The sequence below is a fragment of the Pectinophora gossypiella genome, chromosome 26 (genome assembly GCF_024362695.1).
Source record: "Pectinophora gossypiella chromosome 26, ilPecGoss1.1, whole genome shotgun sequence".
Taxonomy (NCBI): Eukaryota; Metazoa; Arthropoda; class Insecta; order Lepidoptera; family Gelechiidae; genus Pectinophora; species Pectinophora gossypiella.
The window spans coordinates 4,846,657-4,866,898 of NC_065429.1; the positions used below are offsets into that span (position 1 = coordinate 4,846,657).

Consider the following 20,242-nt stretch of genomic DNA (forward strand, 5'->3'; position numbering starts at 1 on the left):
AGTAAGATCCGTGCTTCGGAAGGCACGTTAAGCCGTTGGTCCCGGTTACTACTTACCGACGTAATAAGTAAGTAGTCGTTATAATGAGTCATGTCAGACCTGACCAACTATTTTCTTTATTTTTTGTTTGTTACTAATTTTACGATATGATTGCCAACGTTTGGCCATATCATGAAGTAATCATGCATTTAGTTGGTCATGTCGTTAAACGTTTTGTGTTCATTGATCTGGCCAAACTACATCATGATATGGCCAACGAGTGACATTCTATTTCATGAACTATGACCATTTCATGACATGTACATCTTCCTATTCAGATGGTAACTAGGGCGTGAACCTCAGAGGTCAGAATCGTGATACCAGGTCGACCTCAATGTTAAGCTTCGGTTGAAACAAGATCTTTGATGGCCGGCATATAGAGTGTGACTAATTATAATTGACTGTTCCAGTTCAACTTCTCTGTCTAAATATCTATATGATACTCTAGATTCTTAATTAGGCATAAAACGATCTTTAAAGTCAGCTATATTTCGGTCATATATCACGGCCGCTGAGGAGCTCGGTGGCGCAGCGGTTAACGCGCTCGTTCTGCGATTGTTGAAGTTAAGCAACTTTCCCAAAGGCCGGTCATAGGATGGGTGACCAAAAAAAAAGTTTTCATCTCGAGCTCCTCCGTGCTTCAGAATGCACGTTAATCCGTTGGTCCCGGCTGCATTAGCAGTCGTTAATAACCATCAATCCGCACTGGACCCGCGTGATGGTTTTAGGCCCGATCTCCCTATCCATCCATAGGGAAGGCCCGTGCCCCAACAGTAGGTACGTTAATGGGCTGGTGATGCTGATGATGATCAGCATCATTGGACTTAAACTAGTGCTGCTGCCATAGTATTTTAGTAGGGAATAATTAATACCTACTTACAGATAGACAGAGTTTTGAGCCATCAGGAGACACCTTTAACATCATCATCATCATCATCCCCCTAGCATTATCCCGGTTTTTACGGGCTTACCTAACCTGAACATTTGACAGGTCTGGTTTTTTACAGAAGCGACTGCCTGTCTGATCTTCCAACCCGCGAAGGGAAAACCAGCCCAATATGGGTTACGTACCTTCGAAAATACATTTTCTCGGGGATGTGGGTTTCCTCACGATGTTTTCCTTCACCGCTGGGCACGAACGCCAGAAGAAGACACCTTTAACATAAACATTAATTCAATAATTATTTGTTTCAGAAATCTGGTCACCCATCACGCCACCGGAAGGCTGGGTCCTTATATCGACAATCCCACCGAAACCCGAGACAACAACAACAACGACAACAACAACAACAACAACAACGACAACAACAGAATTGCCAACAACTGTTGAAACAACGCAACAAGAAACACAAGAGACAACCGTAGCAACAGAGACTGAGAAAATAGAAACAACAATTGTTGATCTACCAACAACAATTCAACCGTCAACGAGTACGGCTAAGCCAACGACAGCGTCCACTTCAACGGCTGTTGTTCCGGTTGACGTGTCAACCACGTCAACAGAACCTCCGTTGTTGGAATTTACCGTCAACGTCACGCTGTCGCCAACAATGCCGACTACAACGCCCAGCGCTGGTCTATCAACTTCGTCTACCGTTGATAACGCTACCGCTGCAAGTGCGACAGAGACAACAATAATGGCTAATGTTTCCGAATCAACTGGATCAACTGAGACGGGTATGTCGTTAATTTCACTTTCTCTTTCAGATTTAATAATAATAATCGATTATTAATAGTCGCTTAACGGCCTCCGTGGTCCAGAGGTTGAGCGTTGTGCTCACGATCCGAAAGTCCCGGGTTCGAATCCCAAAAATCACTTTGTGATCCCTAGTTTGGTTAGGAAATTACAGACTGATCACCTGATTGTCCAAAAGTAAGATGCTCCGTCTTCAGAAGACATGTTAAGCCATTGGTCCCGGTTATTACTTACTGATCTAAGTACGTAGTCGTTACATGAGTCATGTCAGGGGTCTATGGCGGCTCAATAGTAACCCTGACACCAAGGTTGATGGGGTTGGTAACCCACCTCACAGCCCACACGATAGAAAAAGATCGTTTATTTACTTAACACGGCAACAATGAATGAAAAATTAAGTTGGTAATATTATTAAACCATCAACGATGTGATTCCAGATCAACCGTCCACGACGTCGCCAATCAACGGAACATCAACATCTACGGAAACCACAGTATCCCCCACTACAGAGCAGTACAATATGTCGGATTATAAGGATGGTAAGATTTTATATGCTTTATATGCGTATATTTAAAAAACCAAAAAAAAAACGCAAAATTCATGTTTTTTTTAGTTTTTTTTTTACTTATTTTCAATTATATACTTTTGCGATGGCAAATTCCACTTGATATTAACTCAGAATCATTTTCTGAGTATTCGTTACGATGTCGCTAACACCACTATGTGTGACACTATGTGTGTTAGCCCAAACCCATATATAGCTACACTTTCAACTCGAATGGACAGTTATACTGCCTCCAATGTGATAAATATACTTACTATACAGAGTGTTAGTGACATCGTAACCGATACTGAGTGGGGTGATTAAGATCATGCGTGATTCTGAGTTAATATCAAGTGGAATTTTCCGTCAAAAAAGTATAGAATTTAAAATAATTACACCATGTACAAATAAAAAAAAAGTGGTAGGTAGCTCTACGAGTGTTAGTGACATCGTAACGAAAACTTTGAAGAATGATTCTGAGTTGATATCAACATCAAGTGGACTTTGCTATCGGAAAATTCATGAAAATTTTAGTGTTTTATTACATTATTTTCAGCTCTACACTCTTGTTGCGACCGAACCTCAATTTGCCACTAGCACCCTGTATATAATTAAGTAGGTTTTAAAATTAGCTTGTATAGAATGACACCAAATCAGAGAAATAGTAAGTTAATACTTATATACTTACGCCTATCGCGAAAAAGATAATAAAGCAGCTGTCAAAATAATCAAGCTATATTTATTTAGGCGTTAAGTTTAAAATGGGTGTCCTTTAATTTAATTACCTACCAAACATAACAACATAAAAAATATTAAAATCACTGGCTGGAAAAATTTAAACGCGTTGCCACTTCCGAATTTATATTTAATTAAAAAGGTACTTAACAAAATTAAAATAAAATAAGAGAACTGGACAGAAAAAACACCCAATTATAAAACCATTCTTTATTTTTTATCTGTATCTTCAACTTACCTTGTGAAACGCATTCAGCACAATACTTAAGTACATTGTCTTGATAAAAATGATGACCATTATTAGTAATTATATGAGATTACAACAGAGATATGATGTAGAGTGATATTACACAATTCCTAGCATGCTTAGGTCTAGGGTCTAGGTCTTTCATGGTAACTACTTCCTAGTATGATCACGAGTATGTAATATGTATACTTTATAACCATGTCACATTAACTTTTTGACAAATTTAACCGTAAGTCTTTCTAAATGTCAAATATGTTAATGCGACAGGGTTCTAAGAAATTGCGCATTGCTGTTTATTGTTAATTAGCTAATATACTTACTTACTTAGATTCTAATTTTGCATATCGTTGATTTATAATGAAAACACGTAAGCGATTTTTGGAAAAACCACTTTCTGACGGGATTTTTTTTAAAGAAACCTCGTTTTCTTTCAAATTTTTTTTCGTGAATGGCTTCGCCTTCGCCTTTAACCAATCACCAAAGTTAGGGAAACATTGTATTTCAACTAAAGTCATTCCGGGTAAAAATTGAGACTTTAAATTTTAACTTGCATTGAAATTAGAGCAGCTTATCTATTGCGAGGTTTTGGTAACATAAAACCACATACGAGTGCGTTTTTTTTAAAGGCGCTTCTGTGGCTTTTGTTGTAAGGTCACGATAAGGAAAATCACAGATAAAAAAACCCATTAAGTAATCAATTTACGCGCCACCATTCTTTTTTAACTTTTTAATAATTTTAAATTTGCATTAGGTGATGTGTTTCAGTCAGCTAGGTAACGCTGCGTCAGTAGATGGCGTTACTTCTGCAGTTTTCGTATTTTTTTCCATTTATTCGTTTAGTGTTGAGTTCTGACCCAGTGAAATGTTAGGTGGCGAAATCTTACATACATTATCTTTAAGTTAAGCTACAATTTTGAAGTATTTACTGAAGATATCATATTGAAACATTGCATCAAAAGTTGGTGTCATTTCAATTTGTGTACAAACACGAAGCTGTCACACACACATGCGAACTAGGTTAGCTATTAAAAGAGATGCATAATTTGAAGTCTACTTCTAACTTCTAAATGGCGCATTTGGTAAAGCAGTAGCCGCCATTCTTAAGGTTCACGGTTCAAACCCAACTGCATGTTTTAATTGTTTTTACTTTTTGTATTTTTTTTTACAATTGAATTTGGCGAACCCGTCTATTTGTTACGGAATTTTCAAAAAGTATCACTTTTACCAATAATATTATAATTAAGTATACAATAATTTACTTTGCACTAAAGTACCTTCCGTAATTTCCGTATTTTTTATTTTGTAAAATTCTAATAGGCATTAATCGCATCAGTGAACATGCGGCTAACTAAAAAACTACTGAACGGATTTTCATACGGTTTTCACCAATGAGTAGAGTGATTCATGGGCGTGCTTTAGGGTTTATAATTTATACAAGTATTTTTTTTGTATAAAATGGTTCAAAAATGATGATGAATGTCAAACATAATTATCGTTACAAATATAGCCGACTTGGAGCTTTCGGCGAAAACGCTGCCTGAGCCCATTGAGATATAACAAAACAACGTATGGTTGAATTGTTCCTTTTTTGTAGGTATACCGAAAAGTCCACAATATGTCATAATAATTATATTGTGTATAAAGAATTGTGTATATGTATTGTATGATTTTACAAATAACGATCACAGTACAGTAATAATAAGGTAGATTTTTCCTAAATTGCGTAGGTTCAAACTTTGTCGCATCGCGTTTGAAAGATGTAATAGCGCTTCAGGACGTCCCGCAAGCACGGCGCTGATGTCGCAGTATCCGCATATAATTATTATGACTTGTCATTTAGTTCCAATAAAATCCGCGGGACTTCATACGTATGTCAGTGACAGCTGGTGATAGCATGCGGGACACTTAGCACCTAATCGAATTCTATGTTGTTTTCGCGCCCAGTCCAGACGACTCACAGCGCATTTCTGGACATAATATTTACGCGTGGTGTTTATTGTTAGGTTAGTTAGTTCAGGTTAGGACGTCTTTTTATAACGAGGACGTTAAAAAAAGACGAGGCTGGGACGTATTGAAGTAGTATTTCCATATATACGCGGCCTGAAATGGGCTGTTTCGGGGACCTGAACTGGTTGCTGTCGAACTTATTATCACGTTTTCTTGATTAAAATTCATAAATAAGTCAAATAGAAAAAAGATTTTATTTAGTTTTAGATCTGTCATGATGTCTGTGATGTTTGTTTATTATACATAAGAATTTCAAAATTTATCTTATTTTTTTTCCCAAAGGGCAAGGCAAAGGGAACTATGAACATACAGCCATGTCTTGTGTTTTTTTTTTCTTGATGATGATTAATGAAATGATGAAACCTAAGCCCCCACCCTCGGAGCAGACTCCTACTCCGAACCCCAAACGAAGTAAGCGGCTTGTTGGCGCAAAGCGAAAATAGATAGGTACACTTTGTTTATTGAATATTCCGATTTAATAATACTATCGGGAATGTTTTCCGACTAATGTGATCATTAACCACAAAACACCACTTCGTATTGATTATTTAGATTATTCAATGAAGAAAGCAACCTTCCCGTTCCCGGTCCCACCAAAAAGTCCGCGGCAAAGAGAATATAAATAAATCTGTATGTTGGATGGAAAAACAATTAATTATAAATGACTACTATTTAGGCCGGCAAATGCAACAACTTCTTTTTTGATTTGGTTTTCCCCGAAGGGTAAGGCAAAGGGAACTATGCCCATACAGCCATTTCATTTTATGTATTGATTTTTTATTATAATATATGTCCTCTTTTAAAACACGGTATTTACCCATTATTTAAAAATGTTTAAATAAGATACGTTATTACAAAAATATTTTTCCAATATTCCTTTTCTCAGATTGTAGTATTTTTAGTTTTTTATTTATATTTATTCTCTTCATACAAAATCTCTTTATAAATTGTCACTGACATTCTATTACACTTGTCAAGTAGTCAAAGCCTTTAGAAAAAAAAAATAAACTATCACGCACACAAACTAACATTGACACCTCTACACGCTCAGCAAATACACTGTAATCTGCACCACTACAAATGTAGAATTGATCAAAATTGAGGGTCTGAAATATGGTACTTCTCGTATTCGGACCCTAAATTTTTGTTAGTTTGCGAAAATAATACACCAAAATATTACTATTTATCGGTTTTATAACAATATTCCTCTATCCGTTTTCCTGTAGCACTGCATCAACTTTTGTATGGAAAACGAATCACCTTAAACCAAAATGTGGTAGCAGTATGGAATGTTATGACGTCAGAAAATTGTTGATCATTAGTAGATTGATTTATTTTGTTGGCATTTTGAATAACAAAGGTTCACTGTTATTAGGTATCTATTTTTATTATTATACTTATTAGCAATTCGACTTAACCTAACTGTTCTTGCCAGGTCTGCATTACAAGCGCGCTGCAATTATATTGAGCGTTTCGACCAATAAACGATACGAATGCTATCTACGTACATGGACGTCAATTCCGGCCAAGTGGTTAATGCCATCTGCGGCAAATATACAATAAGTCACGTGAAAAAAAAAAAGATGGATGTCAAAAGGCTATTGGTTGAAGGCCTCGATATAATTCGCGTCGCATGAAACATATCGACGGTTTGGACCAATAGACGCAGCGAATGCTATACGAGGATAGATATCGTACGGTTATTTATCGTACGCTTCCAGCCCTCGATATAATTCGCGCGGGGCGCTGCGCAGTTGCTGTGCCGCGAGGGCTGGTTATTTTTTTATCCCATATAGGGTTACCAGGTGTCGCAATCGTGTCCGACCCAAAAATTGTCGTGTGAGGCTTGTCCGGCTTTTGTTAGGCTTTCTGTTAGAGTGACTATACATACGATACGACGGGTATTGTAAGGTATTTTATAGGTGACATTAAAAAAAAAAGTTAGTTTAGTCGAATTTCAGTGATGTACTTTACTTACTCTTTCCTGATCCTGACCTTACTATCAAAACTTATCATCCTACGTGAATCTTTAGATTTCCGGTTTTATTTTAAGATGACCTAGTTGAAATTTATAGTGTACGTACATACAGTCGTTCCTGGATAGATGGTTATCGGTAAAGTTGGCGTAATAACTTTTCCGATCTTTCATTATGTACCTAGTATATATTATATGTGTTTACGTGCCCAGTGGTGAAGGAAAACATTGTGAGGAACCCCACATTCCCGAGAAATACGTTTCGGAGGTATGTTACCTAACCTGTATCGGGCTGGTTTTCCCTTCGGGTTGGAAGGTCAGACAGGCAGTCGCTTCTGTAAATAACCGTACCTACCTGTCAAATCTTCAGGTTAGGTAAGCGGACCCTGAGATGATGTATTTATGTAAAGTTTGATAAAATTCGTAGTAAGTAGTAAATAAAATAAATACCTTTACGAGCTTTTACTAAACACATGCAATTATTAAAAAAAATATGCTATAATAGCTCTAGCCTTAAATAGAAATCGAAACCAAAGCGGAAAATAAAAGAAACAGGCAAACAACCTCATTTTGCGACAAACAAAATTCCTTAAATTCCCGCGAAAATTGGCGCCTGCATGACAGGTCAAAGAACTCAGCCGAAGTGGCTGAGTGTATCTACGTCCAGTGCGGGGCGGATAAATAAATAAAAAATATAAAAAAAACAACGCAGATCGTTCGGAATTTAAACAAAGACTTGAGCGCGCGCGATGCGGTCACACGCCACGGCCAAGGCAAACGCAAGGACGCCCTGCATGTTTCTGAACGTCGACGTGTTTACTTTATTTGGAAACTTAAAAAAGTGTTATTTTTAGCCGAATTATAAATACTTAAAAAGTTTATTTTCAAAATCCAAAATAAAATTATATACTTACCAACTCTTATGTGTAGATTTCTAAGAAAATGTCTTGGGAGGTTGAAAAGTACGACTCACATTGAAATAGTGACTATAGTGAACTAAACTTCGTAAAATAAGTGGCACTATAAAAAGACCTGCCAAATTACTTACTTACAAAAAATAACAAAGAGCTTTAAGTGCGGGAAGGTAGTGAATGATAAAAATAATAACGGCCAGTGTACCTAAATAAAGTTAATAAAAGCATTTTAGTGTATACTTACATCAGAGCTTAATAAACAAACTAAAAATATAACAAGTCTAGTCTTGATCTAAAATTAAACTTTCATCTAGTGTAAAAAAAAACACTCCAGTTACAATACGCAAACTAGTGATTATACTAAGTATATTAGGCATCATAAAAAACCTTTTAAGAATATATTTAAAAGTGTTCGCTAGTCTTGAATTTGAATTTTTATTTTCCAAAAACTATCCAGCCAGTGATTTAAATTAAAAATTATAAATTATTTTTTCTTTCATGAATGAATTAAACTGTTCCAGTGTATTCCATAAAATAGAAAAAACTTTTTAAAATCAGTTCTTAAGAACAATTTACTTAAATACGGCCAGTGATACATAATGCCGGCATACAACTTTTTGAAGCCAAAAATGCTTATAAATTCAACTCTTTTGGTGATGGCAGTGTGCGGTCGAAGGTTGTGGCCCCAGTCTCGTATCGTCGGGGGGACCAAGTCTGGATTCGGAATGTGGCCCTGGCAGATCTCACTGCGACAGTACAGAACATCGACATATCTTCACAAATGCGGCGCAGCACTATTGAACGAGAACTGGGCTATCACCGCGGCGCATTGCGTTGAACAGTGAGTACAACACTATCTTAACATAACAAGCTCACGACTGTATACCCAATTGGGGTAGTCAGAGAATAACACTCTTGGCCTTTTGAAAATATTCTTACACAGTTGGCTCGACCATTATATGTAGACGGCGATACGGCTCACCTATCACGTTGGTCTAACAGAAAGCTCGGTGAGGTGTGGGTACTTAGTTCATCTTGCGATGGATGTCTGACTACCCCATCATCATCAGCCCATTAACGTCCCCACTGCTGGGGCACGGGCCTTCCCTATGGATGGATAGGGAGATCGGGCCTTAAACCATCACGCGGGCCCAGTGCGGATTGGTGGTTATTAACGACTGCTAATGCAGCCGGGACCAACAGCTTAACGTGCCTTCCGAAGCACGGAGGAGCTCGAGATGAAAACTTTTTGTTTTTGTGGTCACCCATCCTATGACCGGCCTTTGCGAAGGTTGCTTAACTTCAACAATCGCAGCGCGTTTACCCTGCGCCACCGAGCTCCTCAGCTGACTACCCCAATTGGGATAAATCATGACCTTATGTTATGTTCAAGGTATTACATGTATTTTCCTTGTATGTAGATAATAAATCAAGAAACTAATCAAAGTAAGCTATACTTATACACGTCGTCGATCATTTGAAGACTATTATTGTTATTGAAATAGAACTCATTTCATGTTGAATTTGTAGATTAACATAATATAGCGTCACGCCTAAAACCATGAAGGAGTAGGCAGAGATGTATAGTATATACACCATGCACTCCTCGCCAGCAGTCATGTGATAGCGGGCGAGCCTATTGCCATTAACCGGGCACAAATCCTGGAAACCACGCGATGTCAAATTATCTCCGATCCAAACATGAGTTCATAACTCATAAAGTCTAATTCAATGGTTCTTCTTCTTCTAACGTGTGGATTGTGAAGTGGAGTACCAACCTCATCAACCCTGGTGACAGGGTTACTATTAAACAGCCAAAGGCCCCTGACATAGCCCATGAACGACTACTTACTTACATCAGTAAGTAGTAACCGGGACCAACGGCCCAACGTGCCTTCCGAAGCACGGATCATCTTAGTTTTGGACAATCTGGTGATCAGCCAGTAATGTCCTAACCAAATTAGGGACCACAAAGTAATTTTTGTGATATCTCCCCACCGGGAATCGAACCCGGGACCTCCGGATCGTGAGCCCAGCGCTCAAACACTGGACCACTTAGGTCGTTATTCAGTGGTTTAGGTCAATGTTTATCACGTGTTCGACAGTGAAGGAAAACATCGTGAGGAAACCCACATTCCCGAGAAATGCGTTTTTGAAGTATGTGACCTAACCTGTATTGGGCTGGTTCTCCCTTCGCGGGTTCGCTTCTGTAAAAAACCGGACTGTACCTTTGACTCAGTGGGTAGGCCCGCTACAAGGTGGACTGACGCTCTGGTGAAGGTCGCGGGAAGCCGCTGGATGCGGGCAGCGCAGGACCGATGCCCAGCAGTGGGCGTCGTACGGCTGATGATGATGATGATGATACCTTTGACTAACTCAGTTGGGATATGGTCCTGAGCTTATGATATGTTACGTGTGTTCTTCCTACCTCTGATACAGGCCTGTTATGTGTTATGTTATCATAATTTGTGTTTCTCCATAGTGTCCCTCCATCAGAGCTTCTAGTGCGTCTTGGAGAGCACGACCTGGCCAGCGAGGATGAGCCATATGGGTTTGCAGAGCGAAGGGTCCAGATAGTGGCTTCCCATCCCCACTTCGATCCCGCCACGTTTGAATACGATCTGGCTTTACTCAGGTACGTTAATGTTAAAGAGACATGTTATATTAAAAGGACATGCTATGTTAAAAAGGCTGTATTATTAATGGCATTTTTTATAGGACATGTTATTTTAAAGGAGCATACTATATCTAAGGGACATGTTATATATTATTAACACTTTCAAGGACAGAACGTCTAATGACGATTCGTTCCGATCCCAAAGTGTCATATTACCTATTATGAACCATCAATGACACATTATCTCTGTTCCGTGAAAGGGTTAAAGGAGCATACTATATTAAAGGGACATACTATATCTAAGGGACATGTTATATTAAAGGAGTATACTATATTAAAGGGACATGCTTTATCTAAGGGATCTGTTATATTAAAAGGACCTGCTATATTAAAGGTGCATTCTATATTAAAGGGACATGCTTTATCTAAGGGACCTGTTATATTAAAAGGACCTGCTATATTAAAGGAGCATACTATATTAAAGGGACATGCTTTATCTAAGGGACCTGTTATATTAAAGAGACATGTTATATTAAAGACACATGCTATATTAAAGAGACATGTTATATTAAAGGGACATGTTATATTAAAGGGACATGCTATATTAAAGGAGCATACTATATTAAAGGGACATGTTATATTAAGGGAGTATGCTATATTTCGGACTTACTTGCTACTACTATGTGTTGTAACTTCAAATTCGGCAATTTAAGAAAAGGCGCTTAGACAGTTTTTAGCGGTTCTAATGTGTTTTGTCAAGTAAATTATTGTCAAATGACTTCAATTCTAACAAATACTTCACAAAAGCTCCGAATAGAATAACGCTACACAAAACATCTTGAGCCTTGGTCGAGTGACCACAGATAACAAAAACAGTTAATCTGATCCATCAACCAGTAGCCAACAGTCATCGTAGAATAATATATTTCAATACAATATTTTTTGCTGAGAATTCTCCCATGCGTCGTGTATGGGATTATTCTTAAATATATCGAACGCAGAAGATTCGAGTGATCGAAAAACGTTTACATAATTCGCCTTATAGTGAAAACGACGTATGTGCTTAATAAATTCTGATACAGAATGTGATTTTTCAAAAAGGCGCTGATGGGCGTTTGACGTATGCTGTAAACCTAATTCTGTCGGGTTACGTAACGTAACGTAAAATTTTGAAATGGTTTTTTAAGATTTCCGCCTAATATTTTTTTTATCCTATTTCTTACCTATCCCATTCGCCCGGGTTATTAATTCATTCACTCATTCATTTTAAAATTAACAGTTGTCAATCATCCGTTTCATTCCTTTTCGGCGGATAAGAAAATGGCAGGTATAACTTAAAATAAAATTAGGAGGTGTCTGCAGGAATCGGGGCCAATGTCTTAATTTCTAATAAGAAAAAAAAAGTAAACATTAAATAATTATAATATGATTATATGAACCATACATCGACCCCGCCGGCGTGTTCCCTTATTCAGCGCTTATCGCTATCGACCCACTAGGGTCGATTAATTCATTCAAATATTCTTCCTCTCAGACGACGCCCTGAGCCGAGGTTCGCGCACAACTGGGCACCCTCAGGCCTGTTGCCTAAGGCATTTTGCGAATAAGTCCTTTGTCTACTAAACCAAATTTTGTACCGGGTGTGTATTTGACTGCTTCCGGCCAAGTATTATAATGCCATCTGCGGCAAATCTACAAAAAAAAAACGATTTTAAAGCTACCACAATTTCGAGTTCGATAAGTTTTCACAATAGCCTCCTAAATCACACGAGTGTAGCGGTCACTCACCACTGCACTTAGACAGACCTACAGTCACACCCCGGACACTTCATACAAACAACCTCAATTTACACAGACACCACACATTGATGGTATCGTACACGCGCGTCTGTGTGTGTGACGTCTGACGCCATACGATTCAAGTCATTCAAGTCCAAACTATGTCCAAGCAGGGTGAGAATACTGCTTACTGATGTACGAACGTAGTTAGATGAGCGTTGTCAGGGGCCTCTGGCGGTTCAATAATAACCCTGACACCAGGGTTGATGAGGTTGCTAATGCATACAACCCACACGATAGAAGGCAAACCTTTCTCGTGTGTGTAACATGTACTTAAATACAATTATTTGTCCCAAATTGCAGTGTGTATAAACACAAGAACAGGTAGAATATGTTCTGCTAGCGGTCACTCACCATACTTGACCTTAGATGGAGGACTTTGGCATGTCTTACACAGAATGTAAACAGTTTAGCTCATCTTTGGAGAGAAAGAAATAGTGGAGTCTGTAAAACCGAAGCTTCCTAACTTCTAACTTGCCAGGGACAGGTCTGATTTAGATTATATTTTCTTTTGTAGGGGTAGCTTTTTTATATCATTTAAAATTAGAAACATCTTGAGTGGCGCAAATAAATATTTCGAACACATAAAAAAACCTTGGCGCATCTAGCCTCTCGGACAGGTAGGCGTAATGTTTATGTTTGAGTAGGATTTGTCATAAAACAAACTTTATTATTTATTTATTTATTTATAAAGTACAACCTCATCACATACATTAAAACATTTTTACATTTATAAGGTTACGGTATTGTGACTAATATATATGACAATTACGGCGTACGTATATCTTATACAATGAAGGGTACTTAGGTAAGTATTTAAAAATAAAGTAAAATTAAAATTACACATAAATAAAAACACTGTTTACCCGGCGATCACTTTTTGTTCAGATTATTAATTGCTGCATGAGCAATAAGGCCGCCTGTTGTGCTTTTCTGTATAAGTATGTTGTCCTTACCTTTCTACAACATTTCCGTCAAAAAAAGTTTGTTTACATTTGCAAACATAAAATTCTATGCCGTTATTTTTTTTCTACGCTTTATTTTTTACGTCAATGGCGCCAGACTATGGACTTTTAGTGGCACAGCTTATAAATTAGTAAATTATGTTAATTTTACACAACTATACTGTAACTTTTTTTTTAAATGATCTCATTAATTCCTGTTGTTGTGTGAAAAGAAAATACCTTATACTTCCCATAGAATAAGGAATAATACTACGTCATCATCACCAGCCCATTAACCTCCCCACTGCTGGGGCACGGGCCTTCCCTATGGATGGATAGGGAGATCGGGCCTTAAACCATCACGCGGGCCCAGTGCGGATTGATGGTTATTAACGACTGCTAATGCAGCCGAGACCAACGGCTTATCGTGCCTTCCGAAGCACGGAGGAGCTCGAGATGAAAACTTTTTTTTTGTGGTCACCCATCCTATGACCGGCCTTTGCGAAAGTTGCTTAAATTCAACCGTCGCAGACCGAGCGCGTTAACCGCTGCGCCACCGAGCTCCTCAATACTACGTATAGAACGGCAACTCCCCGCGCCCCACCAGCGGCTGAGCTAGGTTTACCTCACCCCCCTCGGTCTTACTTTAGTCTTCAATCGTATAGACGTCACACACACAGATGCGCGTGTACGATAACGTCAATGTGTAGTGTCTGTGTAAAACGAGGTGCTTTGAATTAATTTTGTCGGATTATTGACCGATATAAATATTTTGGGAGGATTTTTTAATTTTCTGCCTAAAATTGACGTATGTTTCAAACATTTTATGCCTGTCAATTACCCGTCCCTTTCCTTTTCGGCGGATAAGAAAATGACAGGTATAACAAAATAAAATTAGATATGGTATCTGCAGGAATTAGCACCAGTTTCCTAGTTCTAATTCATTTCAGTCCACTTTACACCATCTCGAAGCAGTGTTATTTGCTCTAACACCACCTCCAACATAAGTTCTCGAATGTCGTACCAATCTTTACCATGCTTGCAGGTTCTACGAGCCAGTGACTTTCCAGCCCAACATTCTACCTGTATGCGTGCCTGACAATGATGATGACTTCGTCGGGAAGACTGCCCATGTCACGGGCTGGGGGAGACTGTATGATGGTCAGTTCAACCACTCTTCTTATCATATGGGTTCTGATGTGGATGACCAACCTCAGCAACCCTGGTGTCCACCCACTTATATTATTTTATTGGGGTTCAATTATTTATAATCCAAACCAAGAATCGGTTTATTTGTGTGATTCGAACTTGCGACTTCATAATGAGCCTTCGTATTTCAACACTGTTGCAAGTGCCATGATCACGGGACAATGTGGTGTTCATCCCGTGATCATGGCACTTGCAACAGTGTTGAGATATCGGGAGTCTCATATCCCTGATTTAAACGCGGTAAGCACCCGTTACTATGTTTTTTAACCATGTATAATGTCACGGTTAGAGTGAATAATTGAAGATTATTAATAATTACCGAAAGTCGAGGTTCAAGTGATAAATTAATCACATTTGTCGGTTTTTATTAATAATTTAAACCTAGTAGTGATAAATGTAATAAGTGGCCAAGGGTTGTGGGGCGGGGCGTTGTAAATAAATACCTGCTGGTCAAAAACATTGGGTTTTTATTTATTTTATAACTGTTACCAATATGTGTCTTGAATTATTAATAATTACTTACTACTAAAAGTAATAAATTTCGATCGTTTATTCACATTTACCAATACATGCGGTTATTATTAATAATTTTGGAAAAAAATATTAATGATTTTCAATTAATCAGATTTCATCATCATCAATTTAAGAGCCACGCTCTTGTCGGTGCAGCATTTCTGTAAAATACTCTCCATGCTACTTTTTTAGGGAAAAATAGGGCAGTGGTTTCCCTCTTGCCTTCCGCCCCGCAGTACTCTGTCTGACGCGAATGGGATGGCGCCCAGAGTAGTCTATTACAAAGCCATACTAGGACTCCTGTCCTCTGCCTCTGAATAGTACTGACAGTTACTGCTGCCCTCTGTCAGGTTCCAGGTTACAGTCCCTGTGACATGCCCCTTCCGTCCTGCATTGCCGTACCGATGGCTCCCATCTCCGCCTCTGCAGCCGTTGAGGTCTTCACCCGTATCCCTGGGCAAGGGTTCTACGTTATACCCCGTAGGTCTGGGTCCCTATTCGAACTCAGCCACCATCTTACTCCGGCCTACTGAAGTAAGAGGCGCCCACCCCCGCGGCAAGGACGCGCCGAACAGGAATTGCCCCAGTGGAGGGCAGAGAAGATGACTCTGTCCCCCCTGGGGCCGGGTTAATGGTCTTGTATGGAACCAAGACCAAGGGCAATCAGATTTACCGTAACATATTATTATATATTTTTTTCGTTCTATAAAATGTTCGTTTTCCACAGAGGGTCCTCTCCCAAGCGTCTTACAAGAGGTGGAAGTCCCCGTGATCAACAACACTGCGTGTGAGGCCATGTACCAAGCAGCAGGATACAATGAACATATACCGAACATCTTCATCTGTGCTGGGTGGAAAAAAGGAGGCTCAGACAGCTGTGAAGGTAAGGCATTTCTCTTAATTTGAATTTGTCCAAGGAAAAAGTGCCTGACAAAATTATAAAGGCAAATACCTAATTATGCAGCGCAAGCCGAACAATATTTTTAGGCTCTGGCAACCGAATGTAAGCTGTCTTTTTATTTAATGTACGTATAAGGCTACAACTAAAATATATAAATGAAGTAAATATGTAGCAATTATAGGCCCAACACGTTTTGGGAAACTCCGTATGCTTGATCTTAAACTAGGAGGCCACCAGCTAACCAAACGTCAGTATGGCTGGTCAAAAAAAATCTTGTTTCGAAATATATATCATATTATTATGTAGCAATTATCTAAACTATGTAGCAAATATAAGCAAATATGTAGCAATTCTTGAATCAACTCTTATTGGGCAACGGTTCAGACAACCAGCGATTCTGACGCTCACAAAAACCCAGCTTAGTCTGTTAAAAGAAATGTGCTAGTGTAGCATGTCACGACTACGTACTTACCTACATCAGTGCCACAGAGGCGGCCAATCAGCTCGCGACACCAAACACTTCAGGACCCCGATACCGACCCCGCCGGCGTGGTCGAGGACTTCCCTCAATCAGCGCTTATCGCTATCGACCCACTAGGGTCGATTAATTCCTTCAAATATTTTTCCTCTCAGACGACGCCCTGAGCCGAGGTTCGCGTCCAACTGGGCACCCTCAGGCCTGTTGTCTTAACCGTTGTACCGGCTGAGAGCCTTCAGCGCTCCCCATTTGTCCGGCCAAGTAGTTAACGCCATCTGCGGCATATCTACAATAAGTCACGTCAAAAAAAAACCTACATCAGTAAGTAGTAATCGGAGGATTAGACCCCAACGGGTCCAACGGCTTAACGTGCCTACCGAAGCACGGATCATCTTAATGTCCGTACCAAAATAGGGATCACAAAGTGATTTTTGTGATATGTCCCCACAGGGAATCGAACCCGGGACCTCCGGATCGTGAGCCCAGCGCTCATCCACTGGACCACGGAGGTCGTTAGGGCTTATTGTAAGCAAGAAAGAAAAGTATTTATTATAAGAGCTTATCGTGTTATCGTGTGCTTATGTTATGTGTTGTGTGCAGGCGACAGCGGCGGTCCAATGGTGGTTCAGAGAGAGCGAGACAAGAGATTCGTCCTCGGCGGCGTCATATCCTGGGGCATCGGCTGCGCGGAACCCAACCAGCCCGGGGTCTACACAAGGATCTCCGAATTCAGGGACTGGATCAACCAGATACTACAGTTTTGAACTTCTTCTTCTTTCGTGTGTGTTATGAGGTGGATGACCAACCTCATCAACCCTGGTGTCAGGGTTATTTATGAGCCGCCAAAGGCCCCTGACGTGACTCAAGTAATGATTACGTACGTAGTTTTGAACTAAAAACTACAGCCGTTTTAGGCCGCCTGACCCCGGTAGCCGCTTTACTATGACTTAATAAAGACGCATTGGAAATATTGCTGCCCTTTAGAACCTAGAAACCGACCCCGCCCGCGTGGTCGAATTTCCATTCCAGCGCTTATCGATATCGACCCACTAGCGTCGATTATTCCTTTCAATGTAATACTCTCAGAGGAGGGCCTGAGCCGAGGTTCGCGCCCAACTGGGCACCCTCAGGCCTGATGTCTTAAAGTTTGTGTACCTAATATATTTAAAAATAAAGAAAACACGATACGCGACGCGGCGCCGTAGACTTTCTACTACTTTTTGAACTGTAAAAAATCCAGTAGAAATATTCACAGATTGAATTTTATTTTATAATGACAGAATTTACAGAAACGAAAATACACTGTTTAGTCTTTCTTTTCTTAGCTAAGAAATTGAAAAAGTGCTTTTTTCATCTAAAAAAAAAATGCTAATCTACCATGACATCCAACGTACCTACACAAGTTTTTAGCTAAACTTTTCTATTAAGTACTTACATCATCTTAGCTAGGTACTTTTTTACAATGGACTAATAAAATAATTCTGAAACTTTACTGAGCTTCTGTTCAATTATTGGCTCACACAGTTGGCTCTACCATCATAGACGGCGATACGGCTCACCTATCACGTTGGTCTAACAGAAAGCTCGGTGAGGCGTGGGTCCTTGTCTGCGATGGATGATAATGAGCTTATGTTTATGAAAGAAGCTACAATTGGTATATGACAATAATAATATCATAATATCATAGTCATAGGATTTTTCGACCTTTTACAAATATTTTAACTGAAAGATCGAATCATACCTAACTTTCTAGTTTTGTAGATGGCGTTGTACAGATTTAGCATATTTTTTTCAAAATACAATATTTGGATCACATTATGTATAGAATTACGTCGCTACCTATATTGCTTCTCTTTATTTTTATCGGAACAATAATGGGTGGAAAATGTAATTGTGCCTGGGTGTAATAAAAAGGGTAAAACATAGATAAAAAATGCATATTATGTCTGTAATGTATCGGCGTCCGAAGGACGTAATATACGATCCCGACGACCCGATTACTCTAGCCATAGAGGCAGCCAATCAGCTCGCGACACCAAACACTTCAGGGCCCCGATACCGACCCCGCCGGCGTGGTCGACGATTTCCCTCGTTCGGCGCTTATCGCTATCGACCCACTAGGGTCGATTAATTCTTTCAAATATTTTTCCTCTCAGACGACGCCCTGAGCCGAGGTTCGCGCCCAACTGGGCACCCTCAGGCCTGTTGTCTTAAACGTTGTACCGGGTGAGAGCCTTCAGCGCTCCCCATTTGTCCGGCCAAGTAGTTAATGCCATCTACGGCAAATCTACAATAAGTCACGTAAAAAAAAAATATATGTTTAAGGCCGTTATCCATGAAATTAGAAGGTTAAACGAAGGAAAATCTAAACAGCGCCATCTATATTGTTTTTGAGGAACTTAAACTGGAAAGTCCATCATTCCTTCAATGTGGTCTTCTTAACCCCCAGTTTTTTACATTCCGAAAGACCTTTCCAGCTTACCACGTGATAATAATCCAATTTGACTAACGACTTAAAACTTGGGAACATTTGACATTTTAAAACATTCAATTCTCTATATTTATAACTTAGAATAGGTAACATTATTTATTTTCTTCTTTAATAGTGTTCTCCGAATTTTTCGATTATAAGTAGGTAGCGATTTTTATAATTTTGTAAAAAAAAACCTTTTTTCTTATTTTTTGTTTAACTGTCTTGTAATTATATATTCTCTGGCATTTTCAGAATCCTTTTACCTGTTAAAATAAATAATCTTATAGTTAATTAATTAAAAAATATTGTAAATAATTTTAAAACAACGAAAGCATTTATTTTTTAGTTTTATTTATATTAAAATAGCCATAATATTACTCAAATTCATTGACTTGTAGGTCTGGAATCGAATTTTTAAATAAATAAAATATTTTAATGTTATTTATGTGTTTTATTATTTTTTTGTCCAATTCTTAAAATATTTCAAAGGGAAAAGGGAAAGTTATGGATGAGGCCTATACCATAGAATAGAGAATAATACTACTTATAGAACGGCAACTCTCCGCTCCCCACCAGCGACTGAGCTAAGTTTACCTCACCCCCTCGGTCTTACTTTGGTCTTCAATCGTATCATCGTATGGGTATCAAACGTCACACACACAGATGCGCGTGTACGATAATGTGTAGTGTCTGTGTAAAACAAGGTTGTTTGTATGAAGTGTCCGGAGTATGCTATGCCCAGCAGTGGAATGACGGCTGATGATGATAACGAAAAGCGCTTCACTGCGTTTATACAATGGATTTTAATTGACAAAGGGGGATTTTTAGTAGGTACTTAATTCTTTAAAATATTATCCTCTCAGACGACGCCCAAAGTCGAGGCTCGCGCCCAACTGGGCACCCTCAGGCCTGTTGTCCTACTCAGCGCTCCCCATTTCCGGCCAGACTGTTCTGCAGACTGTTGCGGCGAGCCTGGATGCGGACAGTGCTATTATGCAGCACTGGACCCGCATCCACCTTGCCAAAGACACTAAAATCAGATTAAATTGTTAATATTAATTTTGAATTTGATTTTAATTTTGATTATTATTTTATTATTTTAATTTAAATT

The 20,242-nt window shown here is 39.1% G+C and overlaps 1 protein-coding gene across 1 annotated transcript in view; it reads left to right on the top strand.

Annotated features, from left to right (window-relative positions):
- Positions 1-19,446, top strand: part of LOC126378303 (serine proteinase stubble) — a 36,141-nt gene extending 16,695 nt beyond the window's left edge. Inside the window, exons 3-9 of the mRNA XM_050026496.1 lie at positions 1,234-1,716; positions 2,173-2,274; positions 8,821-8,998; positions 10,640-10,792; positions 14,603-14,718; positions 16,007-16,162; positions 17,259-19,446. Coding sequence (XP_049882453.1) covers positions 1,234-1,716; positions 2,173-2,274; positions 8,821-8,998; positions 10,640-10,792; positions 14,603-14,718; positions 16,007-16,162; positions 17,259-17,422 — 1,352 coding nt within the window. The 3' untranslated portion in view covers positions 17,423-19,446. The remainder of the gene's footprint in view (positions 1-1,233; positions 1,717-2,172; positions 2,275-8,820; positions 8,999-10,639; positions 10,793-14,602; positions 14,719-16,006; positions 16,163-17,258) is intronic.
- The last annotated feature ends 796 nt before the right edge of the window (positions 19,447-20,242 follow it).